The 26,673-nt window shown below is 44.0% G+C and overlaps 2 protein-coding genes across 4 annotated transcripts in view; both read right to left on the bottom strand.

Annotated features, from left to right (window-relative positions):
• LOC110504017 (forkhead box protein O3-like) overlaps nucleotides 1-13,898 on the bottom strand; it is a 36,732-nt gene extending 22,834 nt beyond the window's left edge. The window contains exon 1 of the mRNA XM_036973797.1: nucleotides 11,871-13,898. Within this exon, the coding sequence (XP_036829692.1) occupies nucleotides 11,871-12,365 (495 nt within the window). The 5' untranslated portion in view covers nucleotides 12,366-13,898. The remainder of the gene's footprint in view (nucleotides 1-11,870) is intronic.
• Nucleotides 13,899-22,035: 8,137 nt separating this feature from the next.
• LOC110517739 (mediator of RNA polymerase II transcription subunit 18) lies at nucleotides 22,036-26,312 on the bottom strand. Of its 3 annotated transcripts, XM_021595665.2 has the most exons (4): nucleotides 26,017-26,312; nucleotides 25,788-25,916; nucleotides 24,008-24,110; nucleotides 22,036-23,004 (listed from the first exon to the last, which is right to left on the bottom strand). In XM_021595665.2, exons 3-4 carry the CDS (start codon nucleotides 24,078-24,080, stop codon nucleotides 22,451-22,453), a joined length of 627 nt encoding a protein of 208 aa, XP_021451340.1. In that variant the 5' UTR covers nucleotides 24,081-24,110; nucleotides 25,788-25,916; nucleotides 26,017-26,312; the 3' UTR covers nucleotides 22,036-22,450. The 3 variants fall into 3 exon arrangements, with proteins under 3 accessions (XP_021451340.1, XP_021451331.1, XP_021451337.1); XM_021595656.2 differs by lacking the exons at nucleotides 25,788-25,916; nucleotides 26,017-26,312 and adding an exon at nucleotides 24,377-24,715; XM_021595662.2 differs by lacking the exons at nucleotides 25,788-25,916; nucleotides 26,017-26,312 and adding an exon at nucleotides 24,331-24,710.
• Between the last annotated feature and the right edge of the window lie 361 nt (nucleotides 26,313-26,673).

The following is a 26,673-nucleotide window of genomic DNA, read 5'->3' as shown; positions in this document are numbered from 1 at the left end:
ATGAGCCTTTGTGATTTATCCATGTGATGAAAAGGTGTTCGACGAATAAAATGTCTTATTTTTCATGTTCGAGAACGAATGGGAACAGACGGGCTTCACTCCGTACCTATCCAAATGAATAGCTCCCAGACCAACCCAGGCCCAAGCAAAAGGGATTGTACGTAGGCATTTCACGGTAAAGTCTACACCCGTTGTATTCTGTGCATGTGACGCAGAAGGGAGCCTGATGTGGAGCTTGAAATCGACTTGAAGGACATCGTTGCTCATATCGGAGCCACTCCCACTGAGACTCATCGCCTACAGACAAACGAGACGGCTACCAATGTGCATACATTTTCTGAACTGCATACAATGCAACAATAACCACAAACAGGCAAAAAAAAATGAAATTAGACAGGACTCCGTATATATCAGCGCGATGAGTTGTCTTAACACCTTCACATTCACGTACACGCACACACACACACACACACACACACACACACACACACACACACACACATCTACATTCACCAAATCCTCCCAAACAAAAGCCTTTTGGTGAGCGAACACAAGCCAAGAAGGAAGGATAAATATTTGGTTTGGGATGAAAATAAAGCCCTTTACCATGGGGACCAACCAAATCCACATCCAGCTTTTATTGGGCACAATACAACTCCACCGAAAGGACTAGCATTCTCAGTGTCTCTTTTTAATTGTTGCTACGTTGGAATATAGGCCTAGTTGTGGACGGCTGCCTTTTAACTCATTGTGCACCCAGTCAGTTAGCTGGATAGTTGTTGCTCTATAGAGAGAGCAACAGAAGCAGGCCTCCCACTCTTCCCTCTTTACTTCCCCATCCACTCCCCCTCCTTATGCCTTTGGCACCCCCCCCCCCCGTCGATCCAACCCTGGCAGGGTAGAGAGAGAAATGTAGAAAGATATGTGCTTTCTCCGAGGATCCAATGTTGGCCCAATGCTGAGAACAGAACCCCCCTGTCCTCCCCCGTCCTCCCTTCCTTCCCTTGACTGTGGACGTTCCAAACTCGTAAAGTGCCTCGGCACACCAAGTCCCAAGCTGTAAAAGGCGTCACCAAAAGCATTCGACTCTTACCAAACAACGCCACACCTCCCCAAAGAGCCAATCCGCCCCAAGTTCAGCTCGTTTCAAAACAAAAGAACGACCACATTTACATGACTTTTCCCTCTCATCATACCCCCACCCCACGGGCCTCACCACCAAGTACACAGTGTTCCTCCATGGGTGGTGCTCCAAGGCAAAGGGATAGTGTGTGCGGTGGCCCAGTCAGAGGGTGATGACGCGACGCTGCAGGAATGACGATCCACTTTATTTTTTAAATGAGCAGAGTCCCCGTCCTAAAGACCTAGCCTCACTCACAACACTGCCTTTACAAACCTCTTGCCTGAGAAAACTCGAGAAAAGGTTGTTTAGTGTGGTAAGTCTCAACATGGAAGCCCTCCAAGTGAGTAACCCTATGTAACTAGAGCTGCGTCCCAAATGGCATCCTATGCCCTACATAGTGTACTACTTTTGATCAGACCTCTATGGGACCTGGTCAAAAGTAGAGCACTGAATAGGGAATAGAGTGCCATTTCCAACATATTTTGAATGATACAGATACAGCTGGAGAGTGGAGATCCATGCAGTGTCATTATTGGTGAGATCTGGTCTGGGAGAGATGTGATCGCTGTAAGGAAACACATGCTGCTTATGGCACTCTGGGTAACTGGCAGAGGCAGGAGACTCCTAACGAGTAAGACATTTAACCTGAATTGGCCCGTGCTAGGATAAATCTGAGGGGAGGCGTAGAGAAGGAACGAGAGAACATGTTGAAATTGGTCAATAAAGACAGACAGTGTGGTATTATATCTGTGAGATAGAGACAGTGGGAATATAATTGTGTCATTTCAAAGGGAAAACGCTATTGTTTTCACATTAATGCCTGTTTGGCATTTTGTGAATTTGAATGCTTTGGTCATTTGCATGTACATTCCATCACTTCCCTTAGAACTGCTGTGCTGACTGCCTGAAGGTTGGTGGGAAGAGAGGGAGTTATCATCGTACCATTAAGGTTAGGGTTTGGGATTAAGGTTAAAGGTTAGGTTTAGCTGTGTGTGTGTGTGTGTGTGTGTGTGTGTGTGTGTGACACAGTTTGTCTTCAGTAATTAACGTTTTTCCTTGGGGGGGAGGGATAAATGTCAAATTTCAACGGTTAAGTTCAGGCATTAAGGGGCCTCCCGAGTGGCGCAGCAGTTTAAGGCACCGCATCGCAGCGCTAGCTGCGTCACTACAGATCCTGGTTCGATACCCGGGCTGTGTCTCAGCCGGCCGCAACCGGGAGACCCATGATGGGCGCACAACTGACCCAGCGTCGTTCGGGTTAGGGGAGTTGCAGCGATGGGACTGTAACTACCAATTGGATATCACGAAAATGGGTAGGAATCGTTTTTTTGTTATTATTGTCATTAATTCCGATGGTTAAGGTAAGGGTTAAGGTTTGGGATATTGTTACAAATGAGTGCCTAGTACTGTGATTGAACACGCGACCCTCGGCGCTCGCTAGCAAGCCGCAAGCCTACTTGATGATAATAGTTCTCACCATTGCCCCTAGTGGATGGTTTTGAAGGCATCTCCCGACATCCTGGGGACCTGGACGAATGTCATATATCGCCTTGGATCTGGAGTGACCTGGCTGGAGTGGGCATGCATGTACATAACAGAGAGCGTGTGACAAGAGAGAGACACTGTATAAGGTGTTCATAATCAGACATCATAAATCTATCCCGCTTGTATCACCTGTGCTCTCATTGCGTGCGTCTCTCTCAAATTACACCATTCCCATGAGCCAAAAGAGAGGATAAAATATGAATCAGCTGAAGTCTAGGATGGTTTCCAGTCTTGCACCCTCAGACTACCCACCCTCAACACGCACGCACGCACGCACACACACACACACACACACTCACCACCCACACACACACACACACACACACACAGACACACACACACACACACACACACACACACACACACACACTCAAGGGTTATCAGTCTCCTTTCTGTGCTAAGCTTTTACACACAAAGTCATACACATGTTCTATCTCATACACAGAGATAGCCGTATCCGTCTTATTCCCCCAACTGGAGTGTTTATCTCCTACTTTCTGCTAAGGCCCGTGTGTCCCAACAGTACTAGGACTGTCTGCACATCTCTCCACAGAGGTTGGCACACGTGTCGGTGTCATGTTTGTAAAAATCAATAACTTAACAGATATGATCAAATTGACTTGATCCCCTTTATGAGGAATGACTGTATTTTAACACTGTAAGAAGATTGTGTGATTGTCCGCGTAGAACCTGGGTCGTTTTCATTAGGGCAGGCAACGAAAAATGTTATTTTTGCAACCGAAACAAAAATGAGTCCCTCCCCGTTTCAGTCCATTTTATTTCATTTGATGACTAATGAACACAACCCTGTCATTACAAAATGTTACCCCCCCCCCCCCCCCCCCCCCCCGCTTTCTATTTTGGCTGATTTCTGTCAAGCAGCTAGCTAGCTGCTGACCCTACGCCCTCTTGGCCTGGACCGCCCGTTACCTAAAGACACGTTATAAATAACAGTCTCGTCACTTCAGATTAGAGCGTCTGACTGACGCACCCGCTCCAACCTGACTCCAATCCCCTGGCATCTGACTGCCTGCAGCTCACACACACACTGTGCGACACACACACACATATACCCTAAGTAGCACAGAGAACCACACACATTCAGAGACCAGCCCCCCCCCCCCCCCCCCCCCCCCCACACACACACACACAGAGGTCATTAAGAAATATTATCCTCAAAACAAAGGGAAAAAAACGAATTCCTCATGCAGGCAACACACACACACACACACACACACAATCAACATCTTCATTAGCCCCTAACACAGGAGATTCCCTTGAACCAAATGAAGTTATTAGCCCCTGCAGGCATTACACACACAAGCACCGTTAAAACACACCGTTATAGACATTAGGAAGTCAGCGCCAAGGCTGTGCACCATTCTCTGCAGTGACACGCAGTCACACCAATCAGAGGGGCCTAAGACAACCCCTCCCCCTGCAGTATCCCCCACAAAGACACACCACCACCACTCACTGTTGACCCTTTGTTGTGTGTTGTCAGCATCATGTGTGTGTATGTTCTGTGTGTGCTTGCCCTCATAGGTGTGTGTGTGTGTGTTCATTTTTCTACGCCTGTGTGCGTTTGCGCACGTGCATGTGCGTGTGGGCGCGGCCAACACCACAAAGAACCACAAAGCCCACGCACTACAGTAGCCTCCTCTAAGGAGATGATTAGGTTCAGGCCAGGGCCTCAGATTCCAGCCTTCCTAGAAGTCAGAAGAGCCGGTATTTATAGTCAGCTGTTGGTTGTTGTCAGGACTGTCTAGTACTGTCAGCAATCCAGTGTCCATTCCAGACCAAGAGAGAGAGAGGAACTGGAGGCTGAAAAGACTACCTGCTTTTGGACCAGATTAGAATTACTACATACAAACCTCTTTCAATAGCCGTCTGCCTGTGCCTCTCCTTTCAGCCGACCCCTCCCCCGCAAACCATACCATTTCAGTTCATTTCATCAGAGGCTTACCAATATTTTCGTCTTTTATCTTTTTTTCTCTCCCGCAAAAAAACAAACAAACAACTGTTCCCACATCAAACGCGTTCGCTTATTGATTGAAATGGGAATGTAGCGTACGGCGCGGGCAATCTTATCCAACTCTCACACACACATTGCGAATAATTAGGGAGCCTGATATGATTGTGTAAGTATGGGAATGTGTATGGGGAGGGGAGGGAGATAGCATCTACAAACAACTGACTCATAAATTTGGACTGTGCTGCGAGTCTGCGACAGTATTTGCATCAAAGCAGTTGGCCAACAACTGGATGTTAAACCCCTGCACAGTCCATCATTTAAAATTGGTCATCGACTATACCATACGTTTTTTATGACCTACAAATGGCTGCTGTACGGACGATGGGGGTTGTGTCGCATTAAACACTGTCTCCTCAGGCCTGGGTATGCGAGTGCTTCCTCTAAGTGTATATTTACATTACCTACCACGTCTCTCAATGAAACCAGGCCAGGGCTATTACTGCAATTACGCCTTGCTTTAAAACAACTTTCCTAAACACCTTCATTACCTGGGATGGACCGCGCCTCTCGCCTCGCACCGTTCATAATAAACCTGGGTTCATAATAACCCTGGCCCTCAGACTTCCTCAAGCTTCCATGGAGTCAAACCCCCTAATTTGCCTGTTTCGTAACTGTCGGGCTCGCTGACTGGGTGACACTAGTGCTAAAGATAGAGCTGGGCTGTCGCTTAGCGGTTAGAGTCTGTTAGCATGGTTAGCGTTCTGTTGGTGGTGCCACTGCCGTCGAGGTACAGGGCGGGGATAACAAGGGCTAAGCCACCTGCAGACACACCTTAGCAGCGCTCACTTAAATGGGATGGACTTAAGAGTTAAGTGTCAGTCAGGCACTTGGTGATTAAGGCTAAGCAGACTAGAGGACTGAACTCGACATACTCCTCAACTCGTGACTACCTAAGTGCACCCTACTCCCTGTATAGTGCACTACTTTTGACCAGGGCCTTTATGGGATTGGGCGCCATTTGGGACACACAGGGCTATTTTAGAAACATAGACTACAACAGGTGTTTATGTGAAGACGACCGAACTCCACACAGGGAGACACAGATCATGAAGACAAAGTCGCGTTTAAATGAAAAAGAAACACTTAAAACCCCAGGCCTCCAAGCATTTCTCACATGAACACCAATAAAGTGTTTGTTTCATTATTATGAGCCTGGTTGTGAAAGACTAAACTGACACTTGCCAAGCATGGAGTGCCTGGTAGGTGATGAACTGACGTGTGATTTTCACTCTTTTATGGGGTGGTATTAGTGTAGTTCTGAATCCTCTGTCTACGTGTTCTGGTGTTGATTACCAACTGTGGTCCTTCCAAAGCTGCTTTTTGGGCCGTGTTCCAAGGTTAGCTTTGTTGAACATTGCAATGTCATGAATAGAGCCCACATTATTACTGATTCTACATGTCAGAGAGGCATGTTTGTTCTACGTAACACCTGAACGCTCCACAACGTTGTGCCCTGGTGAACATGCCCCGTGTGATACCCTAAACTAACCATGTCTATTCACAGTAGGTAGTGAGCAACCAAACTAGCCCTGACGATTTTCTCGTGTTTTGTAGGATCTCACCGTTAAATTGTGAGGGTAAAACCGTCACAACATAGCCTACATGTACAGGAGATGTGTTCATATGTAAAAGAAACGTCCTCTCACTGTCAACGAGAGGTCGACCGATTAATCGGCATGGCCAATTAATTAGGGCTGATTTCAAGTTTTCATAACAATCGGCAATTGGCATTTTTGGATGCCGATTATGGCCGGTTGCATTACAATCCACAAGGAGACTGCGTGGCAGGCTGACTACCTGTTACGCGACTGCAGCAAGGAGCCAAGGTGAGTTGCTAGATAGCATTAAACTTATCTTATAAAAAACAATCAATCTTCACATAATCACAAGTTAACTACACATGGTTGATGATATTACTAGTTTAACTAGGTTGTCCCGTGTTGCATATAATCAATGCGGTGCCTGTTAATTTATCATCGAATCACAGCCTACTTCGCCAAACGGGTGATGATTTAACAAAAGCCCATTCGCGAAAAAGGCACAATCGTAGCACCAATGTACCTAACCATAAACATCAATGCCTTTCTTAAAATCATAACACAAGTATATTTTTTAAACCTGAATATTTAGTTAAAAGAAATTCATGTTAGCAGGCAAGCATTTCGCTACACTTGCATTAACATCTTCTAACCATGTGTATGTGACAAATAAAATTTGATTTGATTTGATATTCACTAAGGAAATTGTGTCACTTCTCTTGCGTTCAGTGTAAGCAGAGTCAGGGTATATGCAGTAGTTTGGGCCGCCTGGCTCATTGCGAACTGTGTGAAGACCATTTCTTCCTAACAAAGACGGTAATTAATTTGCCAGAAATTTACACAATTATGACATAACATTGAAGGAAGGTTGTGCAATGTAACAGCAATATTTAGACTTAGGGTTGCCACCCTCAGTTCGATAAAATACGGAACGGTTCCATATTTCACTGAAAGAATAAACGTTTTGTTTTCGAAATTATAGTTTCCGGATTTGAACATATTAAGGACCTACGGCTCGTATTTCTGTGTGTTTATTATATTATAATTAAGTCTATGATTTGATATTTGATAGAACAGTCTGACTGAGCGGTGGTAGGCAGCCTCAGGCTTGTAAGCATTCATTCAAACAGCACTTTCCTGCATTTTCCAGCAGCTCTTCGCAATGCTTGAAGCACAGCACTGTTTATGACTTCAAGCCTATCATCTCCCGATATTAGGCTGGCAATACTATAGTGCCTAAAAGAACATCCAATAGTCAAAGGTATATGAAATACAAATGGTATAGAGAGAAATAGTCCTATAAATTCCTATAATAACTACAACCTAAAACTTCTTAACTAGGAATATTGAAAACTCATCTTAAAATGAACCACCAGCTTTCATATGTTCTCATGTTCTGAGCAAGGAACTTAAACGTTAGCTTTTTTACATGGCACATATTGCACTTTTACTTTCTTCTCCAACACAGTTTTTTGCATTATTTAAACCAAATTGAACATGTTTCATTATTTATTTGAGGCTAAATTGATTTTATTTGTATTATATTAAGTTAAAATAAAAGTGTTCATTTAGAATTGTTGTAATTGTCATTATTACAAATATATCTATAAAAATCAAACGATTAATCGGTATCAGCTTTTTTTAGTCCTCCAATAATCAGTATCGGCATTGAAAAATCAAAATCGGTCGACCTCTTATTGTCAACTGCGTTTATTTTCAGCAAACTTAACATGTGTATATATTTGTATGAACATAACAAGATTCAACAACTGATACATAAACTGAACAAGTTCCATAGATATGTGACTAACAGAAGTGGAATAATGTGTCCCTGAACAAGGGGGGGGGGGGGGGGGGGGGGGTCAAAATCAAAAGTAACAGTCAGTATTTGGTGTGGCCACCAGCTGCATTAAGTACTGCAGTGCATCTCCTCCTCATGGACTGCACCAGATTTGCCAGTTCTTGCTGTGAGACATTACCCCACTCTTCCACCAAGGCACCTGCAAGTTCCCAGACATTTCTGGGGAATGGCCCTAGCCCTCATCCTCCGATCCAACAGGTCCCAGACATACTCAATGGGATTGAGATCCGGGCTCTTCGCTGGCCATGCCAGAACACTGACATTCCTGTCTTGCAGGAAATCACACACAGTATGAGCAGTATGCCTGGTGGCATTGTCATGCTGGAGGGTCATGTCAGGATAAGCTTGCAGGAAGAGTACCACATGAGGGAGGAGGATGTCTTCCCAGTAACGCACAGCGTTGAGATTGCCTGCAATGACAACAAGCTCAGTCCGATGATGCTGTGACACACCGCCCCAGGCCATGGCGGACCCTCCACCTCCAAATCGATCCCGCTCCAGAGTACAGACCTCGGTGCAATGCTCATTCCTTCAACGATAAACGCAAATCTGACCATCACCCCTGGTGAGACAAAACCGCAACTTGTCAGTGAAGAGCACTTTTTGCCAGTCCTGTCTGGTCCAGCGACGGTGGGTTTGTGCCCATAGGCGACGTTGTTGCTGGTGATGTCTGGTGAGGACCTGCCTTACAACAGGCCTACAAGCCCTCAGTCCAGCCTCTCTCCACCTATTGCGGACAGTCTGAGCACTGATGGAGGGATTGTGCGTTCCTGATGGAGGGATTGTGCGTTCCTTGCCATCCTGTACCTGTCCCACAGATGTAATGTTCGGATGTACCGATCCTGTGCAGGTGTTGTTACACATGGTCTGCCACTACGAGGACGATCAGATGTCCGTCCTGTCTCCCTGTAGCGCTGTCTTAGGCGTCTCACAGTACAGACATTGCAATGTATTACCCTGGCCACATATGCAGTCCTCATGCCTCCTTGCAGCATGCCTAATGCACGTTCACTCAGATGGACCATGGGCATCTTTCTTTTGGTGTTTTTCAGAGTCAGTAGAAAGGCCTCTTTAGTGTCCTAAGTTTTCATAACTGTGACCTTAATTGCCTACCGTCTGTAAGCTGTTAGTGTCTTAACGACCGTTCCACAGGTGCATGTTCATTAATTGTTTATGGTTCATTGAACAAGCATGGTAAACAGTGTTTAAACCCTTTACAATTAAGATCTGTGAAGTTATTTGGATTTTTACAAATTATCTTTGAAAGACAGGGTCCTGAAAGAGGGACGTTTCTTTTTTTGCTGAGTTTATATACTGTATACTATACACACCATCATATACATGTACACTGAGTGGACAAACCATTAGGAACACCTTCCTAATATTGATTGCACCCTTCTTTGCCTTCAGAACAGACTCAACTTGTCAGGCATGGACTCTACAAGGTGTCGAAAGTGTTCCACAGGGATGCTGGCCCATGTTGACCTCAATGCTTCCCACAGTTGTGTGAAGTTGGTTGGATGTCATTTGGGTGGTAGACCATTCTTGATATACACAGGAAACTGTTCAGTGTGAAAAACCCAGTAGCACTGCAGTTCTTGACACACTCAAACCAGTGCTACCATAACTACTACCATACCCCGTTCAAAGGCACTTAAATATTTTGTCTTGCCCATTCACCCTCTGAATGGCACACATACACAATCCATGTCTCAATTGTCACAAGGCTTAAAAATCCTTCTTTAACCTGTCTCCTCACCTTCATCAACACTGATTGAAGTGGATTTAACGGGTGATATCAATAAGGGATCATAGCTTTCACCTGGGTTCACCTGGTCTGTCTATGTTATGGAAATAGCGGGTGTTCTTAATGTTTTGTGTACTCAGTGTATATTCCGGACTCTGACATTGCTCGTCCTGATATTGCTTCATTTTGTGGATCTGTGTGTATTGTTCTGTTCGGTATAAGTTCACTGTCGGAGTTGGAAACACAAGCATTTCACTGCATCCGCAAAACATGTGTACGCGACAAATAAGATTTGATTTGATGTGATCACACAGACAGAAAAAGAGACCACGACAGTAGCTTTCAAAACAGCCTCTTGAGAGGGGAACCAACAGGAACTACTGACAGCAGATTGACAGCAAACCTGAGGGGATACTACAGTCGATCCCACTGCACGCACGACACACGGTTCAAACTGCTGTGGATGTCATATAGGTTCGAAAAGGGTTCTTCTGATCTACAGGGACAAGGGTTCTCTACATGAAACCTTTTTCATATAAAATGGTTCCTGTGGAACCGTGCCTCTACGAAAGAAAGGATTCCAAAAGTGTTCTCTGTTGGGTGAAATGGTTCTACCTGGAAGCATAAAAGGTTCTTCTACAGGGACAAGTGTTATGGTATGGGTTTATAACGCTCCCACCTGTGACCTAATCATGTCTGGCCCTCAAGATCTCCTCTCTGAGAGGAACAATATCAAGAGCTACACTTGTTTGAGTTTATTTTATTTTTACAGTGACAGTGCACATTCAATTAACGTTTCAGTAAAAGTGGCGGTTTTAGCCAGCCGGCTAATTTTTAACCGCAGTCCCTGGTTAGGTTATTAAAAACAATTACAATATAGACAATCATTGAGCAGTGAGCACACGTAGAGCAACATAGGACAGACAAGACATAGCATACAGACAGAGCAACATAGAACAAGCAAGACGTACCATACAGACAGAGCAACATATAGAACAAAAAGCAGCAAGACAAAATTCATAAAAGCAACAAAGTGTTTCCACACCTCACAAGCTACAGACAACTTGTGCCTCTAACTGTCCTTGTTGCTTTGGGATTTCATTTTTATGTTCTTAACATTAGCTTGTGTTAATGAAGAACAGCGATAGGAGTGAGACGGTATAATAATGAGGCTGATACAGTGAAATGGGCAGACATCCAGGAGAGGCAGCTCTAGGCTGTTGGCGAGACAGGCGGTAGCCTGTGTGTGCGTGTGTGCGTGTCTGTAGAAAAGCACCTTTTGAATAGCCTAACCCCTGGGCACAGACGTCAATTCAACGTCTATTCCATGTTGGTTCTATGTAATTTAATTGAAATGACGTGGAAACAACATTGATTCAACCAGTGTGTGCCCAGTGGGTATTTACACGATGGACAGCTGACCGGCTACAACTACAAGTGTCTCTCAAGTGACACCTTTTAAAAAGAGAGTATAGAGTAGGTGTACAACAAATATTAGTCGTGAAAATAGATTTTAGATTTTTATTGGCTCTATGCCTCTGTCTAGGGCCTATTTCTCCGTCTCACACACATAGAGATAGTGTGAGAGAGAGAGAGGAGAGAAACCAAAGGAACCAATATAAAAATGCTTGCCATGTGTGCACTTTCATGATCATAGGCTTTGAAAAGGGGGCGGTTACTCATTTACTGTATACATGTAGCCAAACTGAAGATGGAATTATGAAGGTATATGCACAGTGCTTTTCCAACCTCTAACCAGCTCCATTCCATTGAGCTGCCAATGGTAGGCTACAGTAATGTATTGATCGGTGACATTGACGAGAGGGATAATTACATGGCACCATTCATGCGTAACAACCCTAAAGTGTGAGATGTGGCAATGTAATACACAGTATCTGAGCAAAAATGTAGCCTATAGCCCAGTAATAGCCTACCCAAATGTTGTCTTGATTGAGACTTCTGGTGTGTTTAATATCGACATAAAGTATGTCCTATTATAACATTTGTAGACATGCGCTTACCTTCCATCCAGCTGAACTATTACTGTCGCCCTTATCTTTGAAATAGGGAACATAGCGGACCATCCAATCGTAGACCTGTGATAGCGTGAGTCTTTTTTCAGGGGTGCTTTCAATGGCTCGTGTGATAAGGTCCGCGTACGATTGGTTACCCCATGCGTTCCGCCGCGAGGATTTGGCTTTGCGCAATTGTCCAGTCACATCAAGTGCCGCGCCGGCCAAGCATGGGTGCGTCGCGCCGATGGGAGCAGGGGCGACTGCTGGATGCTTCAGCTCCGTCGGCGTGCCACCCATTCTCCCCGCTCTGCACGCAGAAGCGGCTAGATTGTCATCTGGTTCCACCTTGATGGTGGTCAGTGGAAGACCCCCATTGACCTCCAGTACTTTGGGGAAATCCTCCGGACAAGGCAGTGGCCAAGTGCACGAGCGAGGCCGGTTTTGCGGCTCGAAATCCGAATCAACCTGATGAGCCAATTCTTCGTCCCCCATCATCAACATTTATCTTCAGTTGTGAAGGAATAACCGAGTTAGAAATAAATACAATACCTCCACAATTCCCGTATTGTCTCCAATACTAGACCTACTTCAAGCCGAAATCCGTCTCGTGAAGGGGATATTACAGTCTGATTCAATAAAGTAACGATCAAATCTCAGAGAAGCCGGCTGCTGTGGAGATGGACGATTTTGAATGGCTCGTCTGCTGTAGGCTATCACAATCCGCATGTAACGATAAGAGTAGCAGTAATAGTAACAATAATCGTTCTCCCATTTTACCTGAAATAAAACATGTTAAATTGGGGAAATTATGAATTGCTGATTGCCTACATCTCCAGCAGCTAGAGTCAATCCAAATGCATGACAATGTCAATTAATCCGGCTGCAGCAACAGATGATACCTCATAGAACGAGAATGGAGATGCAGAGAGCCTTCGAAAGAATCCGCCAAAACATAGACGGGAATAATGTTTAAATCAACAGGATTGTCCAGACAGCACAGACAAGCGACGATGTGTGATCATCGTACATTAAATATGCCAGTCTTCACGGAATAGGCTGGCCAATGCAAATCCATTCACAGTCACACACAAACGACTCCGAATTCAATTGCAATTATACTTTTTTTTTAAAAATCGAGTCGCATGTGTCTTTTAAAAAGCGACACGCTTCCAGACAGTGCACAGTCCAGCATCAGTCTGTTCTTGTCCACTTGATCAAATGATTTATCACACGTCTTGCTCGCCTCTAGTATTTCTAACATGTAGCCTATCTGATCTCCAATCTGTTTTTCTTACACTCAGATCCCCTCACATGTCCTCATTAAATAAAACTCGTTTCGTAGATGTGAACTGATGACGTGCTAACGCTGTTGTGTGGAATAGATGCCACCATTGGATGGCGCGCCCATTACTCCCAGAACACGCTTACAACACCCCGGCCCGAACTCTCTCACATATAATATCAACCCTGTCATGAAACGGTAGACAAATATCCACGGCATAAATATTTCAACATGAAAAAAATGCTAAATGTTCTTAATCTCTGGAAAAAACAGCTGCTGCGCGTTTTAATGCGACATTTGGTCTCCAGATTCCAATTAGCCTTAATTTCACTCTTAAGAGAATTTGGTACAGATGTACTCTCTTAATGTCCTTAAATCTTGGAGAATCAATTGATAATTTCCTTTTGGCGGCACGGTGTCCAACAAGACCAACTGACGCGCAAAGCGGTGCACCAGAACAGCGGGAGTGTAGTTTTCTACCACAATTAGATAGATTTAGTTCAGATTACCAGAGATTAGGTAACCCCAGATTATAATCCGATGAGTGAGGAAAAAATGCAATAGCTACATGCTGTTCAATTATCTCTGCTTTATTCCCCCCATCACTGGAAAACAAATGTGGGTATAACACAATTTAGCACATCATTTTCTAAAATCGCATTTGCCAAGCTTCGATGCGTTACAGCAGCCGGTTTCTTTCTACACGGCAGGCATGACTGTTGAGGATGTCAGACTCCCAGTGGCAGCGCGTTTGACCCATGTGTGCATAACTACCAGATTGCTACATTGACCGAGGGGATTCCGACCACGCCTCACTGTATGGTGCCGCCTCCTCATGTATCAAATTGACAGCTGGGCGGGCGCATTGCTCAGTTGCTTAGATGTCGATTGGCTATCGTGTTTCAGACCACGTTGTCCATTGGCCCAATGTATGGCATAAGGGATTAATTCAGATGAATGGTGTAATCAACGTAGTATCCTTTATTTTGACTGAGAATTTATAATTGTATTGGTGGTGCGTCTGCGTCACACATTTGCCATTGACAGTAATAGTCGAGGGTGAACAAAACCAAAGAGTCATCACAGACTTGGGGTATTTACATCATGAGTAATCCAGACTTGCAAAATGTAACAGTCAGGGTAATAGAGAAATCAGACACCCTGGTGTTCATTCTCGTTGTCTAACTCAAAACATATGGGTCAGTGTTTTTTGAAAAACAGACACTAGCCCTATAAACTACATAAAACCAGAAAAGTAAAAATAGACATAGTGGGCTGCCTAACCCATAATGTATTTTTTAACCACACAGGAATGGAAAACATATACCCAAACGCTCTGCAACATATCTGACCCATATACTGTACTTTTCACCAAATAAATCAAACTTGCTTTACAATTCTATGACAGTTGTTACACACATGGACACATCTAATTGACTGTACATGGGTTGCTCATTAAGACAGTGTTCAATATAATACAGGAGAGATTCAGGATTAGGGCAGTGACTTTTAAATATCTGAGTTAAAAAAATAAAAAAATGTCATTCGTCGGGAATAAAATGTCATCTTCCATCTTGAAATTGTTTAGGGTGTGGACCTGTAGACTGCATGTTGGCTTGCCGCCCATTGTCTAGTGTAACCAACCCAGGATCAGGTGAGTAGTTGGGCAATGTCGTGGCCATTACGGAATGTCTGCATGCACCAGTTATGAGATAGGTAGGCCAACACTACCAACCCACAGTCATTGCTACATACACACACACACCTGTGAATTACTTCACATTTAATTTATTTGTTCTGTAAAAAGGGTTGTCAACGTTCTACATAATTTTACCCACGATTTAAGGTTTTTGGCAGAAGCTTTTGTTCTGAGGACAATTCTAGATGGTGGATCGAATAGCATTGTTTACTTGAGGGACCGACCGCACACATTAAAAAAAACTATGCGCGCTCACATATTCCTTGAGTGATATAAGTGGCCACAAAGATCCCAACCCACAAAAACATCTATTTAAAGCACAAACTGAGATTGTCTACCAAATCCCCACCCAGCACACCTACTACAGTAAGTACATTTAAAGTTGCACAGTCATGTCTACAAAATGCAGTCACAGTTGTGAAATTGTACATGTCAAATGTAGCACATGCGTGAGTTGGAAGGATGTGTCATAGTGTGTCACAGTATAATAAATATTGCACATCCAGTTAAACACAGTCATAATATTATATTGCTAATACAGAGGAAAACCTCTGAACATAAAATCATTTTATGGGGGGGGGGTCTACTAAGCTAACATAAGGAATTGTTTTAAGATGGTCACACCAAGGATCATTTAGCCATTTGAGTTAGAAATGTAAGGCCCCTTTAGATATAAAAAAATAACGAATAATTACATTTGATTAAACATTGAATTTGGCCTTACTGCTGTTAGCCCATAGGGCCGCATTGAATAACAGATTCATACATGGATAAAGAGATAAATAATACAAATATAATAAATCAAAAGCAAGTTTGTTTTGAAGTGTCTGTCCTATATCTGAGATATATAAAATCAAGAAATTGTTCTTCAGACTAGTCTTGTGGGCATCCTAGAGCAAAACAACCAACGTGTTCGTGAGAGTCTCACCTTTCCATAGAGGGGTCATATTAGTTAGTAGGCCAAACCATTCGGACGCTACAGACGTTTTCGTGAGAAGACCGATTTTCAGGATGTCTCCTGGTCTGACAAGGTAGCTCCGCCACCTTTCACCGCAGATGAAGAAGGCCGGCATCAACGGATGTTGTTGATTGAGATGCAGCCCGTGCAACAAAAAAAAACGGATACTGTATCTCTAGCTTAACAGACAGATTTTATGGGGATCTTTGTTTTACTATGCTAGTTAGATTTTTTTGCGGGGCGTGGACATCCACTCTTCACAGAAACTGAAAAGTTACCATTTCCAAGCTACAGAGTTTTGGCCAGCATTGCATAACATGTCTCACAACAAGAACACCTACTCAGACAAAGAACAAACTAATCAGAGGTGATGAGAGACAGTGCGCCCAATCCAGAGGCTTGGAAGAGGACCACACCTAAGGAGGGAGAAGAGGGAAGGCCAGGAAGAGGTGGAGAGACAGAGGGAGGCCCTGTCACTGTCAGGAGACGTAGCCAGGCAGGCTGCTTTACACTGGTCCCCATACCAGACATTCCGAGGCAGGAGGGCTGGTTGCAGGCGTTCTCTGGGGCTGATCTTAGAAAAGCCTGTTCACCACAACGAACCATTTCTTTCACTGACACACCGAAGAAGCACTCAGTGGAATTTCATTCACTTACAAAAAATATAAATAAATAAAAGGGTTCCCTCCCACTTCCCCACAGCCAAGACCCACCCATCATTCCTCCTCCCACCTCCAGTAACCTCACAACTTTACATAAGTGAGCCATGTACCCCTGTCGCTCTAGTGGTACTGGGATGAGTGGAAGACTGGAAGTTGGAAGAGCCACAAGGAGGCCCTGGGGAGACCAATGTCCGTCCTAGGAAAACACCTCCCTCCTCTTCAGTCAAATTTCGACTCCCTCACCAAGAATATGGGCTCCCAATGACACAGGAAGGAGAGAGGCTCATTTGCAAGTATCAAGAATGTTCCTGAGTAGGCAAGTCTGGATTTCACCCCCTACATGGCACCGGCCCAACTTAGGCTGACTTAAATACTTCCTGCCCTGGGCAAGGAGTCAGGCTTATTGTGGCACAGATCTTGGCACGGGCCCTACCTGGTATGAACATAATGCTCAGAGGCACAGAGATGAGTGGAGCCAAGAGGCTATAATTAAGACGGAATGCAGCAGAATGGAAAGGAGAGGGGAAAAAAGTAGAGCGCAGGTAACAGCTTCTCTTCTCTGTTTCGAGGGCTCCGACAGTGAGAGGTTTAACTAATGCGATACTGGCCCGCTTAATCCTATTTACAAGTTAAACACTGTCTGGATGATAAAACTCTCCTTGAGGATTCTCCCGTACTAGGCTGTTTCTTTGGGTGGCAGAAGATGGTAAGGTGGCATAGATGTGTGTTCTGGTTGTCAAATACATGAACATGGCATTGGGGTATACGCATTGATTTCACATTTATTAGAGTCATGCAGAGGGAGATGAGTGGAAAGGTCATGCTAATGTCCATGCTCCTCTACAATGGGCATATAAGTACATTATCTGCAAGAACATTATCCTGACAATCCTCGATTAATACGATTCATATTTCTTAAAAAGGGTAGTCTATGAGATGCCCATAACCTTCTGCTGAGCCACAGATTGCGATACGCTTTACTACTGACTACGCATGATGAGCATTACTATTGACTGTGTGCAACCCAAGAGGTCATGCTACCACATGTATCTCCTTGTCTAATCTGTTTTTTAGGAGGAACTCTGTATTCTATTTTCTAAGAAACTGAGGCTCCATCGCTTGGCCTCTGCCTCCAACAGTGAGTTAAATCACTCACTAGCACAAGAAGAAGCCATTGCTTGGCAGGATCCACAATGGCTGAGAGGGCCCGATGCCAAGCAGCTGATTAGACTGGCTGGGCTCTCCAGGCAGCGCGGAGGAGAGGTACCCAGGGCAGGGTGTGTGTGTGTGGGGGGGGGGGGGGGGGGGGGGTCATGACCAGAGATCAGGCTACTAAACACAAGTTTAAGTGGAAAAAAGCCAGCAGAATGTGTATGATGGGCTGGACATAAACAGCCCTGGGCAAGAGGCATCTGCTTCTTTAATATATAATTCACTTTATAGGCAACAAGAAACACCAGACTCCTTAGGGCCATGACTCTGGTTTTGGTTGTTGGTCAAAGTGGCAAGAAGGGCTGTGTCTCTATCTTGTACTTTAATTGATAAATAAGCCACTATGGAATACTGTGCACAGAAAATGGCTGTATTTGAATAATTACAAACAGACTAAATGGAAGTGGAGTCAGACATGTTGTAAGGCAGGCCCTAACCCTAATGCCTAACCCTAACCTTAAATTACGGCCGAAAAGGCAATTTTTGTTTTCATTCATTTTTACCAGACAATTTAGACTTTGCAGCTGGCCCATCTAGCCGAAATCGCAGTTCTGATTCATGACAATAAAACGTCAAACTGCTCACCAACCCTGACATGCCAATAAGTCAAGGAGTAGACAGCCACCTGCTTCCCAAACCCTCCTTTCAGTCACCACTTCACACACAGGGTCACTTGACATTGAACTGCCTGCTCAGTTGAAGCAGGGACATGGGCCCTGCGAGATTTCACAATTTAGGTCATTATTCTACTTACCTACTTTTGCATTATCGGTCTCAATGGCACTGCCCGTGTGCTCACACACCATAATGGGATAGATACAACTTTGCAATCTCTATACGACAACGGAGAATGAATAAGGAAGTGGATAGAATCTTATTTCTTACAATCAGTAGAAGTAACACATTTATAAAATATCGATGACGACAGTATGTTTAGCTTTGTAAGATTATACATGACCAACCACCCAGCTTCTGAGTAGTTAGAATGTCTATTTCCCCACAACTGGCTACTGTACCGGGAGACTTCCAGCAAATGCGCTAAGCTAATGATATGCAAACTGCCCGCAGAGATAAAAAATGGCAACCATGAGTTCGTCTGACTATGGGTAAGTAAAAAACAAAATCAAGACCTCAACACTACGAAATAATACTTATGGAATTATATAGCAACCAAAAATGTGTTCAAAATATCAAAATATATTTTATATTCTTCAAAGTAGCCACCTGTTGCCTTGATGACAAGTTTGCACAATCTCTCAACCAACTTCATTAGGTCGTCACCTGGAATGCATTTAACAGGTTTGGCTTGTTAAAAGTTCATTTGTGGAATATCTTTCCTTCTTAATGCATTTGAGCCAATCAGTCGTGTTGTGACAAGGTAGGGGTGGTATACAGAAGATAGCCCTATTTGGTAAAAGACCAAGTCCATATTATGGCAAGAATAGCTCAAATAAGTAAAGAGAAACGACAGTCCATCATTACCTTAAGACATGAAGGTCAGTCAATGAGAAAAATGTCAACAACTTCTTCAAGTGCAGTCGCAAAAAACCTCAAGTGCTATGACGAAACTGTCTCTCATGAGGACCGCCACAGGAATGGAAGACCCAGAGTTACCTCTGCTGCAGAGGATAAGTTTATTAGAGTAACCAGCTTCAGAAATTGCAGCCCAAATAAATGCTTCACAGAGTTCAAGTAACAGACACATCAACTGTTCAGAGGAGACTGCATGAATCAGTCCTTCATGGTCTAATTGCTGCAAAGAAACCATTACTAAAGGACACCAACAAGAAGAAGAGACTTGCTTGGCCCAAGAAACATGAGCAATGGACATTAGACGAGTGGAAATCTTTCCTTTGGTCTGATGAGTCCAAATTTGAGATTTTTGGTTCCAACTGCAGTGAACGGATGATCTCCGCATGTGTGGTTCCCACCGTGAAACATGGAGGTGGTGTGATGGTGCTTTGCTGGTGACACGGAGTGTACAAACTTTTGACTGGTACTGTAGTATTCAGACCCTTTATTCTGTACTTTGTTTAAGCACCTTTGGCAGCGATTACAGCCTCGTGCATTTTTGGGTATGACGCTACAAGCTTGGCACACCTGTATTTGGGGAGTTTTTCCCATTCTTCTCTGCTTTTCAAGCTCTGTCAGGTTGGATGAGGAGTGTCGCTGCACAGCTATTTGCAGGTCTCTCTAGAGATGTTCAATCGGGTTCAAGTCCGGACTCTGGCTGGGCCACTCAAGGACATTACGGAGACTTATCCTGAAGCCACTCCTGCGTTGTGTTGGCTGTGTTTAGGGTCGTTGTCCTGTTGGAAGGTGAACCTTTGCCCCAGATTGAGGTCCTGAGTGCTCTGGAGCAGGTTTTCAACAAGGATCTCTCTGTACATCTTTCCCTCAATCCTGACTAGTCTCCCAGTACCTGCCGCTGAAAAACATCCCCACAGGATGATTCTGCTACCACCATGCACCATTTCTTCAGTGAAGCCAAGTTTCCTCCAGACGTGACGCTTAGCAATCAGGCCAAAGAGTTCAATCTTGGTTTCATCAGACCAGAGAATCTTGTTTCTCATGGTCTGAGAGTCCTTTAGATGCCTTTTGGAAAACTCCAAGCGGGCTGTCATGTGCCTTTTACTGAGGAGTGGTTTCCGCCTGGCCACTCTACCATAAAGGTCTGAATGGTGGAGCTGCAGAGATGGTTGAGGAACTCTGGAGCTCTGTCAGAGTGACCATTAGGTTCTTGGTCACCATCTGACCAAGGCCCTTCTCCCCGATTGCTCAGTTTGGCCGGACAGCCAGCTCTAGGAAGAGTCTTGGTGGTTCTAAACTTATTCCATTTAATAATGGAGGAGGCAACTGTGTTCTTGGGGACCTTCAATACTGAATAAATGTTTTTGTACCCCTTCCCCAGATCTGTGCCTCAACACAATCCGGTCTCGGAGCTCTACGAACAATTCCTTTGTCCTCATGGCTTGGTTTTTGCTCTAACATGTATCGTCAACTGTGGGACCTTATATAGACAGGTGTGTGCCATTCCAAATCATGTCCAATCAATTGAATTTACCACAGGTGCTCAAATCAAATTGTAGAATCATCTCAAAGATGGACCTGAGCTCACTTTCAAGTCTCATAGCAAAGGGTCTGGAAACAAAGTGTTTTAATAAATGTACAAACATTTCTAAAAACCTGTTTTCGCTTTGTCATGCTGAGGTAGTGTGTACACTGAGGAAAAAAATAATGTAATCAGTTTTAGAATAAGGCTGTAACGTAACAAAATGTGGAAATAGTGAAGGGGTCTGAATACTTTCCGAATGCACTGTATATAGGAGGGCATCAGCGGAAAACTGATCTCTAGCCATGAATGGAGATGATACAATGGAGACAAGACCATTTTGAAATAACTGTAGATTATACAACCGGAGGCCTCAAGTCTTGTACATACAAGAGCCTCCCTCCGCTTAGGTTGCCATTGAGGTACTAATGGGTTAAGAGAAATGAGAGGGGAAGGGAAATCAATGCTTTTGTGAGAAGAAGAAAGGGAAAGCTTTCACAGGTATATGTATAATTAAGCAATTGAAAAAGCTAATTAGAGTTGTGGGATGAGATGTGCAGAACTCGTGGCTAATTATTACCATGGCAACCACGGCTCCTGTGTAGATGATCGGAGGTGCAGATATAACTGGCTCTAACCAGAAAGGCCGGGTTTTTACATATAGAGTAGGAGAGCTCCCTAGTGGTAAACGATGGAAATGGCACCTGTCAACAGGGTCACATGTAGAAGACAAACTTTGGGGAGTGTTGCAGACATAACTGTTATTAATAGAGCTGGAATGATGGGGCGGCAGGTATGAGAGCTGGAATGATGCGGTGGCAGGTATGGGCGTTGGGCCAGTAACCGAAAGGTCACTGGTTTGATGCCCCGAGCCAGTTGAAAATCTGTCGATGTGTCCTTAGGCAAGGCATACCCAATTGCTCCTGTAAGTGGCTATTTTTTTAAACTACACAAGTCAGTTACAAATTCTTATTTACAATGACGGCTTACACCGGCCAAACCCGGACAACGCTGGGCCAATTGTGTGCCGCCCTACGGCACTACCAATCACGGCCGGTTGTGATACAGACTGGAAGCGAACCAGGGTGTCTGTCTGTAGTGACATTTAGCACTGAGATGCAGTGCCTTAGACCGGTGCGCCACTAGGGGAGCCCCAATGACTTAAAATGTAATGATTTATTATTCTACATGTCAGAATATGTTGTGAATGTAGATTAGAACAAACTGGCCTGTCTGAACATTCCACAGTGTTGTGAACTGCTGCACCCGCATCTGTTGAGTGCTGCAAACCAAGAGAACACAGTTGAGTTGAGAAAAATCATGTTTAATAAACACTATAGCTGTGCATTTCTGGAAACATACCCAACACAGTACAAAGCACTATCACCATCACACAAAACCATTGTTCAGCACTGAATAGATATTGTTATTTATTGACTCATTCAAAGCCTCATGTCACATCGTCCATGTTGGCTGTGTCAATCCTCTTGTGAAGTCCTTTTCAAACACTACTAACATCCTAATGGCAGATGGTCCTTCTCCAAATGTACGAGATACACATCAAGATTGTGAGATATAGAGTTCCTTCACAGAGACAAAGGACTGTGGGAAAGCACTTTCTTATAGGAATCATACAAAATTAAGTCCCAAAAAATACATTTTAATAAAAACTCCACTTTGTCCATGACTGCCAACAGAGGCTCATCTTAACACACCCCTTCTTACATGTGTCTCTTGGGGTCAATCTTCTCCAGGTGAACCAGGGGCTTGAGCTGCTCAGCGAAGCTGCGCATGTCCTCCGACATGGTATCCTGGCCTGCGGGGGCCAACACACTGAGCTCCACCAGGTAGGAGAGTGACAGCGGCTCAGTGTTCTCTGTATTCCCAGGGACCAGGATGCGTGACAGTTTACTCACCACCACTTTGAGCACGCCTCTACGGAAAATGTGTCCCTTGGCTACGAACTCGTGGTCCATGCGGAAGCCCATTTCGTTGAGGAAGTCGGGCAGGCTGTGCGAGGTGGCCACATCCACACAGTTGCGAACCAGCGCGTGGCGGGACTTGTCACCCACCTCCGGCTGGCCCAGGTAGCGCAGGTGCCAGGGAACTGTTGGGTGGGAGAGGGAGCGGCGGGCACGTAGCAGGAACGGGTTGCCCTGCTGGCCCTTCAGGAGGTAGACCAGCTCATGGTCGGCGAACGTCTCGGGTTCCATGTTGTCACAAAGGCCCCGGAGGCGGTGCAATAGGCTTTCGAGGGCCTGGTCCAAGACGCTGCCTTGAGTGGCGACATGACAGAACAGTGTCAGCAATATTTACATTTACAAGCGTAACTTGAAAGCAGGGTAACTTGTCATTTTGACTTTTTAGAGTGAATTGAAATGCCAATTCAAAAACATAAAAGGCGTCAATGGAAACAGACTGTACTTTTCAATTAGTGAATTGCAACTGATCCCGAGTTGACCAAGCCAAAGCACAGGAGCTGGTATGGGGTCTTCACCTTAACATATTGTAACGACCCTGGGTTTATAAGCGTGGATATCTACTCTCCCACTCGAGCATGCTTTTACGAGACAGTCGATAGTTTGCTGGACTTCGGACTAGAAGGTTGAAGGATCGAGACCTGCTCCCTGCCTGTGTCATTACATTGGTGTCAGAAACGGGATCGGACCTTGCATGCATGACAGCGCGTGTGCTTGGCCAGTGAGTGCGTTCCTATAAGACGTAGAGTTGCAAGCTAGCGTGAGGACGCGCTCTTTGAAAGGAGGGTTTATAAGCACGGATATCTATTCTGCCACTCAAGCATGCTTTTGCGACACAGTCGATAGCTCGCTGGACTTCGGACTAGAAGGTTCGAGACCTGCTCCCTGCAGCCTGTGTCATTACATTGGTGTCAGAAGTGCGATCGGACCTTGCATGCACGACAGTGCGTGTGCTTGGCCAGTGAGTGCGTTCCTATAAGACGTAGAGTCGCAAGCTAGCGTGAGGACGCGCTCTTTGAAAGGAGGGAGTAGTGTAACGACCCTGGGTTTATAAGCGCGGATATCGACTCTGCCGCATGAGCATGCTTTTGGGGCACAATCGATGGCGCGCTGGACTTCGGGTTAGAAGGTTGAGGGTTCGAGACCTGCTCCCTGCCCGTTTCATTACAATATTTACATTCAATATGATCCGAATGTTTTTTCAAGAACCAACCACACTTCAGACACCCAAATACAGAATACCAAATAGGTATGCCTGCCCTAATGGTGACGCTAGAATTTCGACCTAGGCAGACTCACCTTGCAGCAGGTACTCCATCATGTTGATTGTGCCCCCCGTAATGGGCAGCACTGAGACTGGTGGGGCCTCCATCACACGTCAGTGTCAGACAGGTAACGTTAACTAGATCAATGGGAAAAATGAAAACACATCGTGTTACAGGCTACCAGTGACTATAAACATATATTTTTCGTGAATGCATCTCTAACCTATCCAACTTTCCTGACTGGCTAAGTTAGCAGGCTAGTTTAGACAGACAGTAGCTAATTTTATTCAAACAAAGTTAGCTAGCCAGTTAGCTAGCCAGCCAAATAAACTACAGCCAGAAAGTATTACAACTCACCGATAAGATAGTTACTGAGAAATAACGCGAAATGCACTAAACTTGCCTTATATTTGTCCTTAAACTGTCGCGTATCTGCTTCTTCCTTCCCAAACTGCACTGTACCAACTCAAGCTAACTTGCAACCTAGCTAACGTTAGCTCATAGCTAAATACGGTTCAATTGAAACTAGCTAGCTAGGATACTCCAAACAAACGTTCAAAAGCAACCGCTACACAGATGCCACTATCAGCAGTGACAGAACAGAGTTGATTGAGCCCGTGTGATAGAGAGGAATAGCTAGTTAGTATCTAGCTTGTCACCCAGATCCGCGCATTTCGCAGCGGGTTGGAGCATGGGGCATTCAAGAACGGTAATGTTGTAGAGTGTTCTGAAAGCAACTCGGTGGCTCGAGTTCAAAATGTCACATTTCAGCAACTTGTTAAAAATTATGTCACAAATGACTTGTATAGATATCTAAATACACAGGCTTTATGCTTTTTGAGATATAGAGCAGACTTTCTTCGTTTTCTTTTTTTCTTTTTCTTTTTACAGTGGTTTAAAGGTTAAAAGTACAGAAGTGCTTGACACAGTGCAATTCAAATTTGAAGTACAAACAAAAGGTCATGCAATAATGTGATTATATAAAACCAACCATTCAAAAGCCTGCAAATAATTCCCAATAACAATAGTAGGCCTTTTTTTGAATTTTGTGTGCCTGAGCACAATGGAAAAAAAACTTGATTTAGGCTATTTATTACTCCTCTCATCAAAGTAGTATCATTCTTAGTTCCTAGACCCTGATATGACTGTGCACACACTCATTGTCATTTATGATGTCATCTCTCAGTTGGAGTCTCCTGATAACCAAGGATGAATAAACAAGTGTAGGTTATTTCTCCTGTTGAAAGGAGATGCATAGATGTATGCGCATAATACCATACTGCTGTGCAACTAATTATCATCATCATTGTTTTAACAAGAATAATAATAGTAATGTCGGCTATATAAGATAACTTACAAAGTTGGTCCACTGGCCACCAAAGAGAAGTTGATTTGCAGAAGCTTAAACATTTGAACAAACAGACACATTTTTTTTTTTAAAGTAATCCCATTAAAACAGATAGGGCCTCAAACTGCATACCATCTCCAAAAAATTCTTCAAAGATAACAATATGGAATATTTCTCCTGCCTGTAAGTATTCTCCATTTGAAATGGCATAATATAAACAGTGCCAGTACAACAAGGAAAAGGCACACAGCTGCAGAGATTCCAGCTACTGTTGATGCCAGCCACTGAGTTTCTCGGTTACCTGAAGGAGTAGGCCCATTGTCTGTAAAAGAGGCAACAGTGCTGTGTAGTGTTACTACAGAAAATGCTGGTAGTGAAGTATCTGTCAATCCTGTTGAAGTTATAGAATTTGTGGAAGGTCAATGAGATTGGAGTTTAAGAACTACTCAAAACTTTTGGTTCTCACCTATGCTTTTGTTGGTGGTGTTGTTCAGAGCGGAGTCAAGTGCGTAATATGTGCTGGTAATCACATTCTTTGTTACTTCATGCATAAAGCCACTGCCTGGCACAGTGGTTATTACTGGCATGTGAGATTCTAAATAAAGAGATAGATGGTTAGGGTGAGCTGTAAACAAATTTAGTGTAGACTATCAATCTGCTTGCAAATTATCTCCAATTATAATAGGCTGACTAACCTTTTTCAAGAACAACTGAAGTGGACAATCCATATGTCATCTTGTCATTTTTATACAATTCACATGAGTATATTCCTTGATCCTTCTCTGTAAAAGGGCTGATTACCAGTGAACGATTCCTTGAAACACTCTTTCTATGCCATAAATCTTTGGAAAGGCGATGTCGGCCACTTTTATCCTCATGAAAAAGCTGGGTGCGGCGCTGACATGCATTGTTTGTACTGTAAAACCAGCTAAAAGATTCTGGATGACTTTCATTACTTATGCAGGGTATCAACAATTTTCTACCAAGCGGTGTGCGAAGAGGACTTGAAGAACCTACATCAGATTGATAAAAACAATAAGAAAGCACAATAGCATTACGTGAAAGAACTGTTTATAAAGTGTGGATTGATGATTGAAATAGTTGTACATGTCTCGTATGCCTATAGAAAACAATAACAACATGTTAATACAGCTTCATAAATAGTCTAAACAAATCACTCAATACATGTCCTATTTGAATAAACTTATTTGCATGTCCAAAGAGACATTTGAATATTGAAATTGAATTAAATCAGTGAGTATTTGAAAAACATCTATTTTTAAGTTTCTGTGGTACATCTGTATACTAATTGTTTGGCTGTATAACAGTGTACAATAAGGTTAAACACTGTA

Source organism: Oncorhynchus mykiss, chromosome 3 (assembly GCF_013265735.2).
Source record: "Oncorhynchus mykiss isolate Arlee chromosome 3, USDA_OmykA_1.1, whole genome shotgun sequence".
In the NCBI taxonomy this organism is placed as follows: domain Eukaryota; kingdom Metazoa; phylum Chordata; class Actinopteri; order Salmoniformes; family Salmonidae; genus Oncorhynchus; species Oncorhynchus mykiss.
The sequence above is the reverse complement of the archived record's forward strand: the minus strand, read 5'-3'. Positions and strand labels throughout refer to the sequence as shown.

Bases quoted from the DNA above. Each gene is read 5' to 3' on its own strand.
- LOC110517739 (XM_021595665.2), bottom strand. From the start codon at position 24,080: ATGGAGGCCCCACCAGTCTCAGTGCTGCCCATTACGGGGGGCACAATC. The intron at 23,005-24,007 runs GTGAGTCTGCCT...TCGCCACTCAAG, and splicing joins GATGGAGTACCTGCTGCAAG to GCAGCGTCTTGGACCAGGCC.